The sequence below is a fragment of the Tetrao urogallus genome (genome assembly GCF_951394365.1).
Source record: "Tetrao urogallus genome assembly, chromosome: 6".
In the NCBI taxonomy this organism is placed as follows: Eukaryota; Metazoa; Chordata; class Aves; order Galliformes; family Phasianidae; genus Tetrao; species Tetrao urogallus.
In genome coordinates this window covers 58,493,896-58,514,661 of record NC_136819.1, presented here as the reverse complement: position 1 = coordinate 58,514,661, position 20,766 = coordinate 58,493,896, and the positions used below count along the sequence as shown (strand labels likewise).

Sequence of the window (20,766 nt, the reverse complement as noted above, 5' to 3'; positions counted from 1 at the left end):
TATTTTTGGAAGGCTTGCTTTTGATTTTTAGCATTGGTATTGATTTATTGCCACCCTTCGAGGTACCCTGCAGTTGGCACTTTGTCTTTGTGAACTTTACCAGAGATGGAAGATCATGTTGAAAACTTGTGCGTGGAAGAAAATAATACAGCAAAGAACGCTGTGCTCCAAGAAAAAGCATCTGTCTATGGACACTGTTAATGTTTATTGATAGAAACCTGCACCTCGTGACCATTTCAATTATTTACCTTTTTAAGGATCTTTGCATGAGGAGAATTCTGGGAAGTATCTGCCAGCAAATGTCAGCTGGCAGTCGCTTTCTGATTTCTTTCTGAAGCACAAAGACCATAACTGTGTACTCCAAATGCTGTATATGGGCAAGTCAGATGGACAGGGTTGGAAGTGATGTACTCACTTCAAAGGGTAACACAGTGAATATCTGTTTCTGTCGTATTTGAAGATGAGAAGGCTTTTTGTCCAAACTGCAGAAATGTGAGGGTCTCTGTGAAGATTAATTGAAAGAAGAGCTGCTTTGAACCAGACTGGAGTAACACTACAGATGACAGTGATCTGTGCTTTGCAGCATCTGACACTGAATAGCTCTGCTGAAGACCTAGGGCTTTTTTCCATTGAATTGGAGCTCGGACATTCTTTTGGAAAGAAGAGGTGGAGTACCAGTGCCAAGTCAGAGGAGGAGGAATGTTTTGTTCAATGTTGGAATCTGGTGGATGAAATGGACCATTATTTCCACGCCTTCGCTCCGTGTGCTGACATACAGCAAAGGCGTGTGGGAATCCAGGCATTCTCCTCATGTACCCAGCAAGAATAAACTCCTCTCACCAGTTGAGTAGCAGCATGCTGACAGTGCCTTGGTTGCAGTGCCTTCTGTTCCTTGGAGACAATATCTGAGGATTGGTAATGGGATACAAAGGCATTCACCTCTTGTTGAATCCTGGCCTATGTTGGCAGTGACCAGAAGTCATTACCACTGATGTGTGCTCAGTGATGTATGTCATATGGGTTCATGGCTGCAGTGCAGGTTTGCTCTGCCTGCCCGGCAGTGCTGAGGGCAATCCTTGCAGAGCAGGTCGCAGCAGCTTTGCACAGCATGAGCGTGAGCTGCAAGGTAGCTCAGTGTGCTGTGCTCAGGCAGTGCTTCTGTTTGTGACGTGTGACACTTCTGATGAGCACCATTCTGTTCACTTAACACCGGACATTTGCAAGAGGTTGTACATATCACCAGCTTGTATGTGTGTGTGACTACCAGGAGGGTTTTCTGGAGGTCATCTCCAGTGCTCAGTGCAGTTGCACTGAATGGCTTCTGTAGCAAAGTGAGTCAAGGAGTACTAGCTGAGGATAAGGTTATGGAGCTGTGGTGAGCTTTGAAAAGTTGCATGAGAAGCAAACTTTAATGATGTGAAACATGTCACATTTCTTTCCTTCTTCTAAGTGTCTTCGTGTCTTCTAAGTTCTTGTATTACTCCTGCCAGTGTTGGTAGACTTCTTTCAGTTCAAATACCCAACATAGTTTCCAATTCTCAAACGTTGCAGCATCACAACATGTAGCTCTCTTCTCACAGCAAAAAAAATCAGGAAACTTAACTTGTTATGTTGCACTATGTATATTACAGTGCTCTTCCCTGTTTTAATTTACCAATACTATACAAGTCCCTTGGTTGAAACAGAGAGAAATCAAATCCAGCCATGTTAGAAAGCATTATTTCCACCCTCATTCAGGCAGATGAAATCTCTCCTTAGGTTGAGAATTTCTTCTGTATGGGATCTCCACTAGCAGTGTTTTTGGCATTGCGTGGCATCCGTCCAGGAAACAGCGGGAGTCAAGATCATATTCTGCCCAGAACAATTTGTAACCGCTTACTGAATATCTTTCATCCAACAGATCCAGTGGTGAGTTGTAATTCCAGTTGCAAGCTTTTACCTTTTTTTGTTTCTAAGTGTTGGCTGTGTGATAATGAGTTCTTCAAAGTGTGTGAGTCGACACACGTGTGTTCCTGCACTGCACTGGCTGTTCATGATTGCTGTGCAGTACCTTGGGTTTTGTAGCAGTTGAGAAACATTTGCTGCAAATGGTTGCCTTCAGTATCGTGCATTTTGCTTCTCTTTTCAAATTAATAAGGGTCAAATTTGAGTGTGCTCAACTTGCTTTTTTGCAAAGACGTGAAATAACCCTTCAGTCAAGTTCCAACGTGGCTTTAGCTTACTGGCTTCCATTAAATGTCGTAGATCCAAATCTACTACTGCCATCATAAAAAGGCTTCACAAGCAGTTCACAGAATACTGTAGAAAAACAAAGACGCCGTCGTTTTCCCTAAGGGAGTAACAGATTGTTAGAGGGTGGGATAGGCCTTGGGAAGGAAGTATTGGTATAGCTTTGTGCTGTCCTTGTGCTCCTCCATAGGCAGCCAGTGTTAGCTGTCATCAAAGGCAGGATGTTGGGCCTCTGATCCGTATGGCCTTGGCAGCCTCTTTGAACAGGAGTCTGACTGGGGAGTTTCATGCTTTCCTATCCAGACTCTGGTATATGGTATTGTAGTACAGTCTGGTATATAGTATAGGGTATATAGTTTTCAGTCTTGTCACTCTGTTTTCTTTCTTGAATTCCTCTTGCAGGCCTATAGATTAGAACCTTTAATCCTGAAGCACTACAGCAACATTTCACCAGTCCAGATCCACTGGTACAACACCGCAAACCCTCTACCTTACGAGCATATGAAGCCAAGTTTTCTCAACCCAACAAAAGAACCTACCTCAGTTATGGATGGCGAAAGTGCTTCAACTGCACCAAGCCCAACTACTTCACCAGTCATGGTTCGGCGCCACTACGGGGAGTCCATAACCAACATAGGCAAAGCCAGTATACTGGGTAATTGCTCCTTGTCCCTTTTTCTGCAGGGGTCTTCTCACACAGCATCACTGCTATGTGGTGTTTAAGGTCCAACTGTCAGCAAGTCATTCCTGCCTGTTTTCAGTGCTTGTTTTGCGTGGGGTGCATTGCTTGTTCTAATCCAAACTAACATTTGCTTTGAAGAAAAGGCAGTTTACATAATACACTGAAGTCAAGGAAAGGATGCGTTGCAGGGAGAGGATGTGGGTCAGAGAGTTTGTGCTATTGCCGCTTTATTGTCTGCCTTCTTATGGTAACATCCTGGGGGCTTCCTATAATTTCCACTGTACTTCATGTTTTGAAATACTTTGAAGCTTGTTTTGTGTTTGCATTCTGTGGTATTGATAAACAGAAGGAAAAAAATCACTCCGTATAGGTTAAATGGAACCCAATACTTTATAATTTTACCAAGGGAGATTCGGGCTAGTTCACTGTGAATTCTGTCCCTTTCTGCCTTTCTGAATCAACTTTCCGAATCAGAGTAAGCCCTGATTTAGTAGAGCTTAAAATCACTTTCACTGGAGCTTATATTTGAGCACGCACATGCAGTTTTTGTTGACTCAAGGACTTTCTTTAGCTCTCTGTGTGGGATCTGGAAGAAGGTTAGTGTGACCTAGTGCAAGAAATCCTGCCAACCCAACAAATAGAGTGTATAAAAGCAGTTCAGTCCTTAAGTGAAAGCGTGCAGCATTTCAAAGCAACGTTCTCTCACGGTACACTGCTTTTTGCTGTTTTACTACAGCAACTTCAGTGTCTCGTCCATACGGTGGCAGCAAAGTCAGGAGAAAACATCTCAGATCTGTTCCTAGCTTTTACACCTTCCTGAGCAACCAAAGGAGTCGGACTGAAGGACGATAGAGCATTTCTAAAGCTCTGTAGGGGTTATTTCATCCTGAGGACCACAAACAAAAGAACTCTCTTCAGTATTCCCATGGGATTCTTAGGTTCAGAAGGCAGCATCACGGTTATGAAACATTTGTCTTAAACTTTCTACAAAGGAGGAATTACAACGCAGACTTAAAAATTCCAGATTCCTTTCTGCAAAAGCATTCCCATCTATTTTTTTGTTCCCCATAACTACAGGTTCCAAATTACAGCCTTTGCCTGTCCACTAGATTAGCATCGCGATGAACAGTGTACACTTCAGTCAGATAAGCTGTTCCCACCCTAGAAAAGCATGAATAGTGTTTTCCATCACCCCGCTCTAATTGACGGGTGCAGCGGCGGCTTTAATTTGCAGTTTGAATTGGCTGACCTCGTGCTTGTTTTCCTTTTGTTTGTTTGTTTTTGCTGAGCTCAGGAGCTGCGAGCATTGGGAAGGGCCTCGGAGGGATGCTGTTTTCGAGATTTGGTCGCTCAAGTACGCAGACTGCAGAGCCAGGAAAAGATGGAGCGGAAGGGGACGACAAGAAGAGCGCTGTGGGAACGCCGCCTTTCTCACAGAGCAGCTCGGGCTTCCTCGAACCCACGTGTTAGTGACTAGCACACCTTACGTCCCTTGTGGGAGCAGGATCTCCTGCGTGTGTGTCTTGTGGGAGTGAGTGGAGAGAGCCCAGCGTAAGGCCAGCGAGGTGCTGCAGGGCATGAAACAGCTCTACTGTGAGGAGGGTCGAGAGCTGGGGCTGCTCAGCCTGGAGCTGAGGATACTCAGAGATCCCATCCGTGTCCGTTAATACCTGAAGGGAGGTGTGGGGAGGACAGAGCCAGGCTCTGTGCAGCGGTGCCCAGTGCCAGGACGAGAGGCAGCGGGCATAAACTGGAACACGGACATTCCCTCTGGCCATCACTCTGTGCTGTGCGGGTGGCAGAGCACTGGAACAAGCTGCCCAGAAAGGCTGTGGGGTCTCTCTTTGGAGATCTCCAAAAACCACCCATGCACAGTGCTGGGCTCCAGCTCTGGCTATCCCTGCTTGAGCAGGGCAGTGGACCACGTCAGCTCTAGAGGTCCCTTCCAGCCTCAGCCATTCTGCAATTCTTTGAAGGCTGCACAATTACTGACTTTGTTCTCCCTGTTATCTTTTTTTTTTGTCCTCTTAAAAAACATTTATCTGTGTATTTGTGCCTGTCACATATGCTCACACACATCTATGTGTGTGTGAGTTTTAGCAAACGGGACCTGTCCATCAGTAGTTCCTAGACTATCTCTAGGGAAAGCAAAATGATTGCTTCAAGAATTTCAGCCTCTGTAATGAAATGGATTTATGTAAATTTGCCCATACATTTGCAGTTCTGAAGCAATCCCTATTTAAATGCAGGTATGGCTGGAAACAGAGGCTGTCCTTGTCCTGCTCTGAACCCCCCAGAGCACAGAGTGCAATTTTAGCAGCTGGGTTATTTTTTTAAAAGTACATATACTTCCTTTACAGACATTCATACTTTATTTTTAAACTTCTCATCGCAAGGCGGGGCTTTTGCAATCTAAGCAGTCACAAGCATTAGCACTGTTGTATCTTGTGATTGCATTCACATGATGCATTGCAGTCTGTTGATTGCTGCCACTTCCAGCAGATAACCTGCCTGAGTCACTGCTGCGGACAGAGAGTTGGTTTTGAACTTCAGGGAAATGGAGTGGTGTGACAGCCAGCACTGTGGAGCTCTTGATGAGGTCCCTTTGCATGGTGGCATGTTGAGGTCTCCTGCACAATTCCCACATCCCTCTTTGCAGAAATCGCATCTGCAGTGCTGTGTGCAGGTCTGAAGCCCCCAATATGGGAAAGACAGAGAGCTGTTGGAGAGGGTCCAGAGGAGCCACAAAAATGAGCAGGAGGCTGCAGCATCTCCCCATGAAGATAGGCTGAGGAAGCTGGGCTTGTTCAGCATGGAGGAAAGAAGGCTGCGGGGTGACCTCAGTGCAGCCTGCAGTACCTAAAGGGAGCCTGCAGACGAGGGAAATCAACTATTGGAAAGGGGAGATAACAGCGGGACAAGGGGAAATGGCTGGAAGTTGAGGGAGGGAAGGTTGAGGAAGGATGTCAGGGGGAAGTTGTGTGCTGTGAGAGTGGTGAGGTGCTGGAACAGCTGCCCAGAGAGGCTGTGATGCCCTGTCCATTCCTGGAGGTGTTGAAGGCCAGGTTGGATGGGGCCCTGGGCAGCCTGGGCTGCTATGAAACATAGAGGTTGGTAGCCCTGCCTGTGGCGGGGGATTTGGAGCTTCGTGATCCTTGAGGTCCCTTCCAACCTTGGCCATTCTGTGATTCTGTGAAATCCCGTCTATAGGAGGAGAACTTGGAGCAGAGGCCACGAATCTGTGGGCAGAGTGATGCAATCCATGGCCAGAGTGTCTGCTTCCGAGAGAGTGGCCGCACGGCTTGCAGTGGGGTTTGGCTTCCTCCCAAGCTTCTGTAACAGAGACGGGGTTGGTCGGGGTGTTTTTGCTGCAGAGCGACTGGTTCTGAATGCATGCATCTCAGTGGAAATGACTGTGGTTGTCTCCTGGTATGCAGAGGCTCCGACTCCCTTTCCTTGCTGTGTTTGGAAAGCAGCGAAACGCCGCTGTGAGAGACGAAGGGCTGTCACTCCCCCGTGCTGCTGCGCCATGACCGCGGAGGCAGCGCTTGTTGTGATGCTCCATTTATGCTCTCTCCCAGCCAAGAATTAAAATTCCTTGAAATTGCCTATGATAAATGGCTGCATTTTTTACTCAATATGGGGTTTTGGCTTTTGTAGCTAAGCAGGCTTTTAGTTTTGTCCTTTTCATTCTGTTGCTCCTTGCAGAGATTTTCTAACCGCTGGAGTGCCTTCGCAATAGGTCAACCATCCCAGTGAAACGCGCAGTAGGAATTGCTCTGAATGTGGTATTAATCAAAGCAGCCATTACAATGAAAAGATAACTGCTGAAACGTATTTGGAATAATCTGAAAATCAAAAAGAGCTATGGTTTTCTGAAAGCACGTCGTGCTGCATGTAGTCTGAATGGGGATTCGGCTGCCAGAGGTACAACAGATCCCTTCATTGCTGCAGGCTCTGAGCATCTCCCTCCTGACAGAGTTTGCTGACGGGATCTCAGCATCTCCTGGGTATTTCTGTGCAGTTAGGAGCATAGATATATTTCTATAATCAGCATACAAAGATTATGTACAGTTACTTCAATATATATATATACCAGCTCTTTTCAAGCTTTAGGTTTGGTTTCTGCAGAATCAGAACGTAAAGGTGGCAGACAAATAAGCAAGGATTTCTTTTCCTTCCACTGACACACAGTTCTAACAGCATTTCTCCTTCTTCTCCAATTTCTAGTGGAACTGGAGCACAGGATTGATTTCGAGCTCAGGGAAGGTCTGGTGGAGAGCAGATACTGGTCTGCAGTCACGTCGCACACTGCCTATTGGTCATCTCTGGATATTGCTCTTTTCCTCCTCACCTTCATGTACAAACACGACCAGGACGATACTGACAAATCCAATTTGGACGCTATCTGAATTTTTGACTGGGGGTTGGGAGGGATGGGAAAGGAAATCTGAAAACCAATGGCACAAAACAGATGTTAAACCGCAGTATGTATGGCATGGAGGTTTCAGGTTTAAGTGCATGTTTGGGTTTTTTCCTGTTTCTAAGGAGCAAAAACGATTTGTATGGAAAAGCACTTTATAGTTTCAAACGTTTTGCAGTGCTTAATCAGACCTGAAGTTGTTCCAAATTCCTGTTGACTTTGCATAAAGAGACGACGCAACGTGCAGCACCACTTACGCACCATCGTGCATTGTGCTCGGGTGACATTCTTGTTGATGACCATAATTGCTGTTCAGTTCATTAAAGTATAAAAAGAGGAGTTGATTTAAAAAAAAAAAAAAAAAAAAAAAAGCGAAATTAATTTCCATTAACGAAGTATGTGTTACTTACAAACCTAAAACTGCCATGTTCCAATGTCGTGTGTGTCAGTCAGTAACGAACGGTGGTGTCGTTTCTCTAGGATCTGTTCAGCTCCACATCCTGTTACCCACAGTACCATTCTGAGGGCTGGCTGCTGGGCCGTGTTCTGCGTGGCACGTGGAGAAACCAACGCTGAAAAGCACCACGAGGATCTGAAATACTGTAATTATAATTTATTATCTCCGTTTCATTTTATCCCAGTGTATAAATCATTACTTTTTTACTGGTTTCTTTTGACATAATTTAAGAACCACGTTTATTTTCTACAGCGTTAAGACTTTTTCTCAGAAATGCATATCTTTGTACTACTATTCAGATGAATATATGGACACTGTGGCACACTTTAAGTATTTTTTCATTAAAATAAATATTTGTGGTTTCACACAAATGACGTTAATCACCTTCTTCTCAAAGGTGAGTCATTGCTTGGCCAGGTCCCACGTGTCTCTGAAACGTATGAAGGCTTTGACCTCAGTGTGTAGAGGGTGCCTTTGCCATGAGTAGAGTGAATATATGTGTGTTTCTGTATGGAAACATATATTTGTGTATATAGACATGCAAGGAGCCGTCAAGAGGAAGGAGAGCAGCAGTATATAAACTTGGTGAGACCTGAGGATACCAGAACTTAGACTGGATTTGCATCTGAAACTAATTCAGGAGCCTCCAACAGGGACGTGTTGTGATGAAAGGAAATGTCTCCCAATGAAACACTACAAGGTCACTGCTGGGATCTGAAGCCATGCACAGCTCTAGAGCAAAGTGCCAGATCCACAGCCTCTGCACTGCCTCTGGCTCGGGTATCTGTGGTCTGTATGGCATGTTTAGAAGCTGCAGAATCTCAGCTTTCCTTTGCAAAGGATGAGGCCGTGGTGTCAGCAGATAGCCGCGTTCTCAATGTAAACAGATGTGGAACCAGCAGCCCCAACCAGCATCCTTCCCTCCTGGAGTTTGGGAGGGGGAGGGCAGCAGTGCTGCTGCTTGGGCTCTTGTTTGTGCCCGAGCTGTGGTGCAATGGGGGAGGAACGGGGCGTGAGGCTGTGTGTTGTGGTTAGGGATTTAGCAGCAATTACAAAGGGATAAACAGTGCAGAGGGGGTAAAGGGAGGAATGGGAGGTGGGGGGGGAAGGGCAGAAGATGATGGGAACGGTGCTGCTATAAATGCAGCAAGACATTGGGTCTGTGGAACTCTGGCTATTAAATCCTTTTGGCCTCAGTGAATGTAACTCATGCCTGGCAAGTTCACCTTGGTTGATGAGTAATCATTAAAAATTCAGGTCTGCCCTTTAAGCGGAGGGCAGTTTGACACCTCCAGAAAACAGGCTTTTGTTTTTGCGGCTGCTTTCCTTGTTCAGTCAACCCTTCTTAATTAGGAGAACTTGAACATAAAAGGAGAATCCCCTTTTATATTTGGAAACATGCAAAACATTTCCGAATGCGCCCTGTTTGCGCTCGGGGTTGGATGGTGTCACAGCTGCGCCGTCCCTTTCCAGCTCTGCATCTCCACGAGATCTTGTTTTCAGCCCTGCGAGCAGAGGGGGTTAATTCCTACAATTCTTGTGGTCTGCGTAAACTCTGCCGTTGTCCAGAACATGTTTCAGATTTATGGGATGGCTCTTTTCCCCGCACCGGGACGTGCTGGAGCCTGCGGAGCGCGCTCCATATAAGGGCTGGGATCCTGGTGTACCTCCTGTGTACCTCTGGGGCAAGCAGGGAGAGGGGCAGGAGCTGAGCATCGCCTTGCCTTCGTCCTGCTCTCATGGAGCCAATTCTGGTCCAGCACTTGAGAAGCATTCCTAACATTGTGACAAAGACGACGCGCCTGAGGAATTAAACGGAGGTTTATTCTAAAGCGCATACAAGCGTACGATGCGTGTTATAGGCTGATTTTCATCTTTCTAATTCTCAAAAAACCTCTCTTCCCCTCTTGCAAAGATGATTTGCTCTTTGATAACGGCACTTTAAAGCCATCTGACAAAAAAAGGGCTGCCCCATGTCTGCAGCACAGCACAGCCTCGAGCAGAGCCCCATCACTGCACGCTGGATTCTAAATTTCACGCTTAAAACTTTCTGGTCAGATGGCCTGCCGCAGAATATAGAGCTGGAATGTGCTGGCTTCCAATGACCGACTTGTTTTCATTCGCAGAGTGATGTTTAGCCTTACAAGCTGTGTTGGCGGGTGGTTTTTCTTGAGAACCCAAGATAAGGGCAATGAACCGCCTTGCTGTCGTCTCCTGACCGATCCTCAGCTGTTTTCCTGCACTCGTCCTTGTCCAAATTTGATGCTCACTGCTTGGCTGTCTTTTTTAATACGAGGTCATTTTGCAAATAACCTCTTTCAATTTTTTAAATTATTTTACTGAATTTCATCCCTTTGCTCCTAATTCTTCCGTCATAGCTGCTCGGTGACCAGCAACAGGGCGAGAGGTGATGGCCTCAAGTTGTGCCAGGTGAAGTTCAGGTTGGATATTAGGAACAACCTCTTCTGTGCAGTGGCACAGCTGCCCAGCAGTGGTGGGGTCACCATCCCTGGAGGTGTTCAGTGGAGATGTGGCACTGAGGGACGTGGGCAGTGGGATGGTGGGGTGGGCTGGGGTTGGGCTTGGGGATCTTGGAGGTGTTTTCCAGCCCTAATGATTCTGTGATTCCATGCTTGCATTCTGCTGCTGCTTTATTTTTTGGTGACAGCCCAGCTGGACACCTGCAATTATTTCAGCTCCTTATCAGTCTGAGGCTGATCAGAAAGAAGTGTCCATTCTCATGTCTGTATTCCACCTGGTTGCCACCTCCTGCACGATTCTGTTTGTTCTGCTGCTCCTTTCCCACACCACTCATGCAGAGCTGGCTGTGCCTCGAGCTGAATGGTTGGGAATTGATTTCTTTTACTTCATTCATCACTATGTCAACTGTTTGCGGTTAGATAGTTAATGTACATTTGTGTGCCCTCTGCCCCACGAGTTTATTTCAAATGTCATTCCCTTTCCTATTTTTCTGTTGTTGGCTTGGAGTTGAGGTTTCTGCCTCAGAGTCCCTCTCTGATGTCTTCGCTGATTTTCATCGAATCACAGAGTGATTGGAGTTGGAAGGGGCCCTTCAAAGCCCTCTGGCTCCACTCCCTGCAGTGCACAGGGACACCTACAGCTCCATCAGTGCTCACAGCCCATCCCCTGACCCTGGGTTTCTCCAGAGATGGGGCATCACCACCTCTCTGGTCAACCTGTGCTGTGCTCACCATCTGTGGTATAAATAACTTCTTCCTTATATCCAATCTAACTCTCCCCTACTTTAGTTTGAAACTATTTCCTCTTGTCCTATCACAACAGACCCCACTAGAAAGTCTGTCCCCCAGATTGCCATCCATGCAACAGTCCCATTTTCTGGTTTATCAGCCTGACATTTGTATTAAACTCTGCATTTTGCCTGCACTTAATAAGCATTTTCCAAAAAGGCAAACTTTGTCCAGGTTTATTTTTCCCTCCCTCTTCCCCAGGTACGTTTCAGTACCACTTCCCTACTGCCCATTATCTCAAACCTCTTCTGAAGATTTCTGATCTAATTTCTGCTTTGAATTCAGTTTGCTGGCATTGAAGTTTGCTTGTTGCAGCACAGTCTGTGCATTCTCAAGACGTACAAGTTGAAGCCCTGCAACCCATTTGAAATCCAAGAGACGTTTTGCTGTCGTGATCCAGGAGACTTCTCCTAGAGCTCAGTGTCAGCTCAGCCCACATGGATGCATTCATCCTCCAGGATGATAAAATCCTAGAATGGTTGGGTTGGAAGGGACCTCAAAGCCCGCCTATTTTCAAGCTCCTGCCACGGAGTTATGGAATGGGTTGGGTTGGAAGGGACCTCCCAGCTCCCCAGTCCCACCTCTGCCATGGGCTGGCTGCCCCCCACCAGATCAGGCCCAGAGCTCCATCCAACATGGATGATTTGAGTGTGCACATTCAGTGTCTCCAAGGAATAGGAAAAGCCCCAATATGCCTGGCTGTTGAGCTTCTAGATCACCCTAGAGGTCAGTGCTCTCTGGTCCCATTAGAAAACAAATTCCACTCTCAGCCCTTCCACTGAAGATGCCCCATCTCCCTGCAGCAGCCCTCAGCTGCATCCTTTCTCTTTGGGTGCGAGAAGTCACTGAGTGCACAGCAAACATGGTGCCATGGTTTTCCATGCCTCGTTGATCCTAAGTGTGGAGGTGGGAGAGGTGATGTTCAAACCTCCCTGCCCCGAGCTCTGCAGACCCCACACCTGCTTTGTTGTTCTTGCTTTCACGGCTCTTTCAGTTTCTTTCAAAGTCTGTATCACATCCCAGAGCAATGCCATAGTTTGCAGTTGAAGAGCAGCCTCTTGAAGGGTCTTGACATTTCACTGTGCCGTTTGATAAAGAGGATTCTTGGCCTCCAGTTTAAAACAAAATGTCAAGTTTGTTTGCGCTAAAGTATCTAGTTTGGGGGTTTTAACTACTTTCTGTAGTTTGTAAGAAGTCTCTTTCAGCATAGGTTTTGAATTAGTAATAGCTGTTTGAAGTAGAAATGACTTCATCTTATCCAGTTCCTTATGAATCCAGACTTTTGCCCTCTGATTTGCCAGCAAAGCACAGGGAGTGGTGGAGTCACCGTCCCTGGAGTGTTCCAGAATATGGTCAGTGGGCATGGTGGGGCTGGGTTAGGGCTGATCTTGGAGGTCTTAGAGAGCACCCACAGCTCTCTGGGCAGCCTCTGACACTCTTGGCAATGAAGCCAATGGACCACATGTTCCACAATGCGTTCTCCACGTTTGTGCTCCCGGAAGTGAGTTTCCACAGTGGAAAAGAGAACTGTGAATGATTGAAGAGGATGGGTTGGGTGGGCTGGTGGAAGTGGGCACAGGGCGGCGATGCCCATGGGGCTGCAGTGCAACATGGGGATTTGCAGGGCTTCATTGCTGGGAGCCAAGCTGGGCAGGATGCTTCCCAACAGCTGTGGGTGGCCCAGGACCATGGATGGAGCCTTGGGCAGCCTGGTGGGGGCACCCAGCCCACAGCAGGGGGGTTTGGGGGGACCCAACTCAACCCAACCACGCTGTGATTCCACGATACGATTCTCTCAGTACAGACATGGTGAGACTTCCTTGCTAAGGAGGATGGCTCAGCCCCAGACCAGCACTGCTCAGCTCCAGCTGCTCCCACCAAGGGGTACCAGCGCTGTGTCTCGTTGCTGCTTCACAGCACTCGTGTTCAGGTGTGTGTGTGTTCTTTGCAAGAAGGGCTCATGCTGAAACAACAGCCAAATGTTTTCTGTTAACAAAGCGTGTCGCAGTGGGATGGGACGGCTCTGCCTCTTGATGCACTCCTTGGGGTTTCTCCTGTATGCTTACCAGACTGCCCCTTGCATGCAAGCCTTATTTTATAACATTTTCCTATAAACAGAATTATTAAAAATCAGCAGGGGAAGGGAGGGCGGGGAAGGCTGCAGAAAAAAAAAGGAAGAGGGCAGAGCCATTCCTCCCAAAGCTGCGTGCTGTGCTGTCACGAAAGCAACCTGTGTGCTGCAGCCCACATCTGTTCACCAGGGGAATTAGTGCTTGCTTTCCATGGTCGCTGACCCAACATTGCATTTCTGACATCTGCAATCACAGCTCCCAGGACATCAGTGCTGGGTGCTTGCCACTGTCCGGTGCAGGGATGCTGCAGTGAACGCCTTGCCAATCGCCGGCTGTATTTCATCATCACAATGGCATTCTCAGCCCTCTCGGATTCGTGAGTTACAGTGATGTGTTCGTGGTCTTAGTGAAGCACTTCTGGATGCAAGATGTTGCTGCATGAAGCATTGAGGTCCTTGCAGGTCTGGTCTGTGGGCTCTGTGAAAAGCATGCGTGCACAGATTTGTGTATCCCACTTGTTTCTCCACACTCGAAGCAGTGTTTTGAAGCAGAGCTTCCAAATGAGCCTACGAACTTCTGCAAAATGACTTCGTCCTCCTGAACCATTTAGTTAATTAACACACTACATCGCTGGCTGCCCCCTCCTGAGCGAGATTTCTCTTTAGATTTGGATGAAACGCAAAGGTTGAGTCATGATTTTGCTTTCTGGCACTGCTGTCGGAGCGGGGAATGTTGCTCACATCGCTGGCTGTTGCCATGTGCTTTTTTCATCAAGCAAAAGGGCGCAACTTTCTTTTTGCTTCCCCCGCCCCCCCCCCCACTGACTCACTCCCCAAATATGTTTCTGGTTAGGATGCTTGCTGCCTCCTTCCTGACATACGGTTTTGCAGTTTGCGATGCTCTCTGTGAATCGTCTCCACCAGCTCCAAAATCCCCTGGATGGGTCCTGGGGAGCAGAGCTGGAGCTGCCCATGAGCTGCATGTCATAGCATGGTGGAATCAAAGGATCGTGGAATCACAGAATAAGCAGGAATCTATGGAATTCTACAGAATCATAGAGTAGGATGGGGGCAGTGGGCAACTCCGAGTGCCAGGATGGAGCAGCTCCCCATGAAGCAGACCATGTATCCACCCAACAATAAGCCCAACCTTGCAGAAAAACAAGCTTTGAGCACAGGAGCTGGGTTCTGACAGCCATGCTGTGGGGGCTTTTGCACACTGCTTGCATTGCAGCCCCGTCCTGTGATCCCTACTCCAACCATCCTGCAGTGCTGGGGCTGCAGTGTGTCCCATCCTCACCTCCCCACGCCTGAACAGCTCAGGAGAGGCCATGCAGAACAGCCGTCCTGCTTCCAGCTGAGGAACTGAGATGCCAAGAGTTAAGCAGCTGGCCCCAGGCCAGAGTGCTTGGAAACAAGCCCATCTCTCTCTTGTATTAGCTGGGACATGACCGTGGAGCATGCCTTGCCCTGCTGGAAATGTCACCCACGTTCTGTGGAGCGGCTATTCTGCAAAGAAGAATTTTGCTTTTTGCTTTTCTTTTTCTTTCTCCTTAATGATTCTATGAAAGGAAGGCATTTGCTCTTGGATGCCATGTCCATACCAGATCCCTTATGAGAAGGGGACATTGCCAATGACCAACCCTTCTTGGTTTTCCACATGGTACCAGTGAGCTCTCCTTGGACACCCAGCAGTGACTCTTCCATCTCCTTTCCATAGGATTTGATGAACTTTGGTTTCTTGCCGTCATTTTTCTTTTCCTTATTCTTTCCTATTGCTATTTTTCCTGGCTGGGTGCTGCCATCGCTGCGGAGGCGAAGGCTTTCCCTGCAAGGAACACATTGCTGTAACCCATGTGCTCATCTGGCAGCAGCTCCACTGCCTGAAGCAAAGCAAAGAAATGATGGCAACACTGTGGTCCCAATAGGAGGGATGGGGCATTTGTGCTTGGATAAAACATTGTGACAGCCAGATCTTCTGGGCTCTGCCTTGAAAAAGAATCTCTCAGAGAACCTAATGGAGCCCGATGTTGGTGTTATTTAAAAGCAAGCAAAATAAAGAGCTAGAGGCTGCAAGCCCAGGATAAACAGCAATGGCTTCACAGGATCTCGCTTACAAACCCCCAGGGAGGAAAAAGCACATCGGGCAGCCAAAATAGGTCTCAGCTCCTCTCCATTTCCATGTTTCCTTGTGGATGGGAAAATAAACGAGGTCCTGGGAAGATCGTTCTGTGCTGTGCATCCTGGCACGCTGCAGAGCTGCTCGCCTCCCGCTGCTCCCCCAGCCCCATCCCTGCCATGGCCTGGGTGCCCCCCAGCTCAGGCTGCCCAGGGCCCATCCATGGCTTCAGACACCTGCAAGGATGGGGCACCACAGCTGTGTGGAGAGCAAATGATCTTCTGATTGGGTTATTCCTTCTCCAGCCTCCCCTGAGGGCTCACCTGAATCCCTCTCTAGCAGATCTCCCCATCGCTTTTTGCTTCTCTGTTGTGGAACTGAGCATTTTCCACCCCTTTATCCCTCCTGCTTTGGGCAAACCCTCTATTATCTGCCTGCAGATGTTATCACTGCTCTTTTTCTCTAGGGCAAACAGCCCAAATTCCTCCAAGCCTCCCTCATGGATTACATACCTCCTAGGAGCTCCCAGTTCTGTGTTTTGGTGAGCTTTGGGGGATGTTCTGGGGAGGAAATTTTTTACTTTACAGGGACAGTGTGGCCCTGGCACAGGTCATCCAAAGAAGCTGCAGGTGCCCCATCCCTGGAGGTGCCCGTGATCATGGATGGGCCCTGGGCAGCCTGAGCTGGGGGGCACGCAGCCCACAGCAGGGATAGGGCTGGGGGGGGGCTGTGAGGTCCCCTCCTACCCACTCCATCCTATGACTCTACAACTCCCAGATGTCCCCATGTGCCCATTCCCACTGAGCTCCCCACACGCTCCAGCCCTCCTGCTGCTCTGCAGAGTCCATCTGATTCAATCACACCCGCCTTATTACACCACCCAGATCAGCTCTGCCTCTGTTTCTCCAGCATTAGCTGCAACACTGCCTGCTCAGCGCTCACCTCTCCAGTGAGGACTGATGCCAGCCAGCACAGAACCACCAGCATTGGCATCATCCACCTCCGGAGCTTGGCCGCTGCTCACTGCAGCAATGCAGATGCCGTGGGGACACTTAGGGATGCCCAGCTGGAGCTCTCACATGCTGGTTGCTCCCCATGTGCCCACAGCATGGGCTCAGGGGCAAACTGGGGTGACTCCTGCAGGGTGAAGCAGCACCATCGGGGCTCCATCAGGGTGGCACGAGTGCCTCGGTGCCCACGTGGTGTTGGTGTCTTCTCTCCCATACCTGTTATCAGCTCTGATTTTGCAGCTCTGTGACGACGTGCTGTGATAAGAGCACTCACTCGAGGCTGTTTCTTCTCCAGCAGCATGTGAACAAGGGCAGCCAAACCCCATTGGTGGCCAAACCCCATCAGCTCCATCCTCAGTGCCTTCATCTTCATCCTCCTCCTCTTCCTCCTCTCCCTCCCGCATTTGCCAGCTTTGCAGAGCTTCCCAGGTGGGGATGGGATTTATGGGCAAGATGTGATTTATAGGGCCAGCTGGAATTACAGGCCTACTGCTCTACTTGCCTGACCTGTGGGGCTTTTCAGCAACTCCCTGCTCACTGTGCTGCTGTGGCATGCCTGGCTCCAGGTCCTTTATTCCTCTTTGAGCAATGGATGTTTGCTCTCAGCATCCTCAGGGGGATGGATTTCCCTGAGCTGTTGCTATTGTAGCTGGGACCATGGGAGGTGAAGCAAAACTCCATTTCCAGAACATCTTTTTGGGGCTGCAGCCCAGAATGGAGCACTCCAATACCCAGACTGCGTTTCTGCAATGGGAAAACCATCTCAGTGATCCCCCATCCCCATCATCCAGCCAGTTCCCGCAGCTATGTTTCCAATCCTGGTTGGATTTGGGGGATTTTTGCAACGCTGTGGGGTCAAGCGGTGCCCTGGGAAACTCACCATCCAGGATGAGGGGATTTTATCAATCTGCTTGTGTGAAACATTAGATGGAGCAGGACACGGCGTTGTTCCTGTTGGGTTTTGCTGCTGATTTGCTCCAGTCGATTCCCAACCACTCCATACAGACACAGAGCAGGGATGCTCCAGCTGTGGATCCCCAAACACAGCACACAGGGTGAGCTCAGCCTGGCTGCTCCCTGCAACCCCAGAGGAAAAACCCGTGGGCACAAAGCCAGTTTCATAGGGCCGTTGGGGAGGGGAGAGCTGGGGCTGCAGAGATAACGGGAAATGCAGGGCAGGGCGTGGGGCTGCAGCTTGAAAGCACACAGATGGAGATGTACGGGGTGCGTTTTCCCGCAGCTCAACTTCTCATCCTAATAACCGCCCTGGAAGGGCCCAAACAGCAGCTAAGAATCATTCATGGTGTGATTCAGGGAATATTCCCCGTCCCTCCCCCCCTTGCTGCATCCAAAAGCCATGCAAATGGATGCTCTGCACTCTCTGGCCAGCTCTGTAGATAATGGTCTCGGAGCCATCAGATGAATTATTTGTGATCCTCATTTGTTCTTCTTGAATGCCAGGTGTTCCTCATGGCACCCAACAGCCGCCGGCTTTGGGGCTGCTGATGGAGCATTTGTGGCACATTTGGGTTCTCCAACCCAAACAGAGCCCAGCAGGGCCTCTGCCCCACGGCAGGAACTCAGCCTCAGGGCAATGCTTTGTGCCAAATGAATGGGAGCCTTCTGGAGGTGGAGAGAAGCCAGAAGGGGTGTGACAAAAGCTCCAAAAATCAGAGGGACAATAGAAAGTGGTTGGATGTGGATTAGGGGAGAACATCTGGGCTAGAGTTACTCCCTTTCTCTTGGGCAAGTGCAAAGCAGGAAAGCACTTTGCAAAGTCACCTCTAGCCAAGAAGCTCTACAAACTGCTTGGATTCTTGGATCTCCTTCTGGAAACAGCATTTGCCAAAATGAGTTGCACTGACCTTCATGGTGCACTCTGTGGCAGCAGGGAAGGGGCATTTTCAGCCATAGGGTGAATTAATTAGGGCAGAATTTACCAGGTTTCACCCAATTCTCCATCCCAAGCACCCAAGCTTTCTGCTAACAGCCCGCTCCAGCTCATCTGGAGGTCAGAGCCTGCTCCAGGAACATCTACATATAATGACCATTGGGGTCATCTGGATGACGATTCGGGGCAAACTCCCTCCTTTCTGGGCCCAGGGAAGCGACAGGCAGCAGGAGCAGCTGGAACATCAGAAGGATGTGACGGCGGGATCGAAAAAGCTCAGAAGATAAACGGCGGTCGAGGGATTAATGTCAACAGGAAACTCATGCCTGACACAGGTCGGGAAGGAGAGAGCGGGGTTACTGCTGCAAACTGCTGAGTGCGGAGGATTGAGGCTGGGAAGTAAAAATCCCCACCCGGGATTTTGGGAACTGAAGTGCCTGCAGCTCCTGGAAAGGAAGAGAGAAGGAAGAGCCCTGCAGAGAGGTTGTGGTTTGAGCAGGGGTGCAGCAGGGCACCGGGTGATGCTCAGCAGTTTGGGGTGATGAACCCTTGGCTTGGCTTGAGGGAGGTGCTTGCTCTGCCTCTTCTGTGGGAGCAGCTATTTCATGCAAGCTAGGATATATTCTAGCCTCAGGGATGAGTTTTGTAGCCTTTGGGCACAAAGGACCACACCGATGGCTATGACTGTCTCAGCATCCTCAGCCATCAGGAGGGCAGATCTGGCCACGTGTCCCCACTAAGACAGGAGGCTCTTCCAGCACCTGGTTTCAGCAAGAATATAATCTTATAATCACTTAGAATCATAGAATTGCTCAGGTTGGAAAAGACCTTAAAGATCATCGAGTCCAACCACAACCTAACCATCCTACCCTAACTCTAACAGCCCTCTACTAAACAAGCCTTGGCACCAGGATCACACATTTCCCTTGGAAGGACGAATGGCCCATCCTGAAGACACGAGGACATGAGTCTGCAGACCTACAAGTCCCACCTGGATGGAGCTGTCTCCTCAAGGAAATAAAGTTGTATGAATGTGGGAGAGGTATGGAGATGCTGATTCATCTTGGCAAGGTCACAAGAGTGCTACAACGATTCTCTCATTGCCCCATCCCAGGATGGTGCCCCATCCCAGGAGGTGCTCGAGGCCACGGATGGGCCATGGGCAGCCTGAGCTGGAGGCACCCAACCCACAGCAGGGGTGGAACCAGATGGTTTTTGAGGTTCCTTCCAGCCCAACACATTGTATGAGTCTAGGATTCACTCTAAAAAGACTGAGCTTCCACTTCTCCAGTGTTTCATCCATTCTCTCCAACGCAGAAATGTTCCATGCTTTTATCACTGGGATGCTGACAAACTCAGTGCCTACACCACCTGTTGGTTCCTTATGTACAACATGTAGCTGTGACACAGCTCCATCACTCCGATATACATTCAGAAAAATGAAAAAGCTGCTTCACGTGAACATTTCCGAAATGGCAAAGCCAGGAAAGAATGAATGTGGCTGGGAATAAACCAGGAAGCAGAGCTACCCAACGCACTTCCCTTGCCAGGAGTGTGACCTTGTCTCTGCTCGGAAATGGCCACGTGTGGGAAAGAACCTTGGCTACATCCAAAAGGCTGAAGGAGATGGGGATGCACGGGGAGACTGCCCAGGTGGGCAAGGAGGAAACGCCAGTAAATGCTTCTCCTTTTCTCCTCCTCCTGCTCCCATCACCCGGTGGAGCTCAGAGTTTAGATTTCGGTCATCCTGGAGGGAGCCAGTCTGACCGGCTCCGCTGCAGCGAGGTGGGAAAGCGAGCTGACTGCACGGAGTTAAACATTAAAAATGAAATAAAATTAAAAATACGTTCTAAAAAAAAAAAAAAAAACAAAAGGCAAAATGGGTTTAACAAAGGCAACTTCATCCCGATATCCATTGACTCGTTTCTTGGGAAAGGCAGAAGGACAGCAGCGGGCTGCTGGGCATCACCTCCGTCCCGATGGAAGCGGCCGTGCGCTCCGGCACCTTATTTGGCTATGGCTGCATGGAGGGAGCACGGAGCTCTGGCAAACAGTGGGAAGAGCCGGGGATGCTTGGCTGCTTCTGACGCATGAGCCCACGCCGTGCCTTTCTGACCTTGCCCCAAATCTCGGCAGCACATTGGTGATGTGGCCGCCCGCCTCCGCGCACACCCACGGCATGGCATGGGGACCCTGGGGACGGCGTCTGCCGGCCACCGACACCCTGAGAGCAGGGAAAAGGAGCAGCAAGAGGTGCTCAGGGCAGGAGAAACCAGCAGCAGTCAGCTGTAGTGAAACAAGGCGGCCGCAGCAGGGCTGCGATGCATTGCATCAGCTGGGAAGCTCGGCCAAAAGGCTGGAGCACAGAGTAACCCTTTCAGTGTATGGCCCTATTGTTTGGCACTGGAACAGCACTGAGATAGGATCTGAGAGCTCTGCTGTTAAGGGCTGGTGTTCCCCTGCTGGCACCCTGCAAGCTGGGCTCCAGCTCCCAGGTTTGGAAGCAGAAATGGGGTTCTGCTGGCCAGGAGCGATGCCCAGGGAAGAATTGAGTTGGATTAACGTTGGAAAAGATCTCTGAGATCACCTGGTCCAACCATCTGCCATGCTAGCTT

General features: G+C 49.1%; 1 protein-coding gene across 1 annotated transcript in view; it reads left to right on the top strand.

Annotated features, from left to right (window-relative positions):
* The window catches only part of DDHD1 (DDHD domain containing 1), a gene marked incomplete at both ends in the record, with an annotated part of 61,492 nt that extends 54,169 nt beyond the window's left edge, over window positions 1–7,323 (top strand). The window contains 4 exons of the mRNA XM_079536926.1: window positions 1,759–1,908; window positions 2,632–2,884; window positions 4,206–4,376; window positions 7,142–7,323. Coding sequence (XP_079393052.1) covers window positions 1,759–1,908; window positions 2,632–2,884; window positions 4,206–4,376; window positions 7,142–7,323 — 756 coding nt within the window. The remainder of the gene's footprint in view (window positions 1–1,758; window positions 1,909–2,631; window positions 2,885–4,205; window positions 4,377–7,141) is intronic.
* Window positions 7,324–20,766: the final 13,443 nt, after the last annotated feature.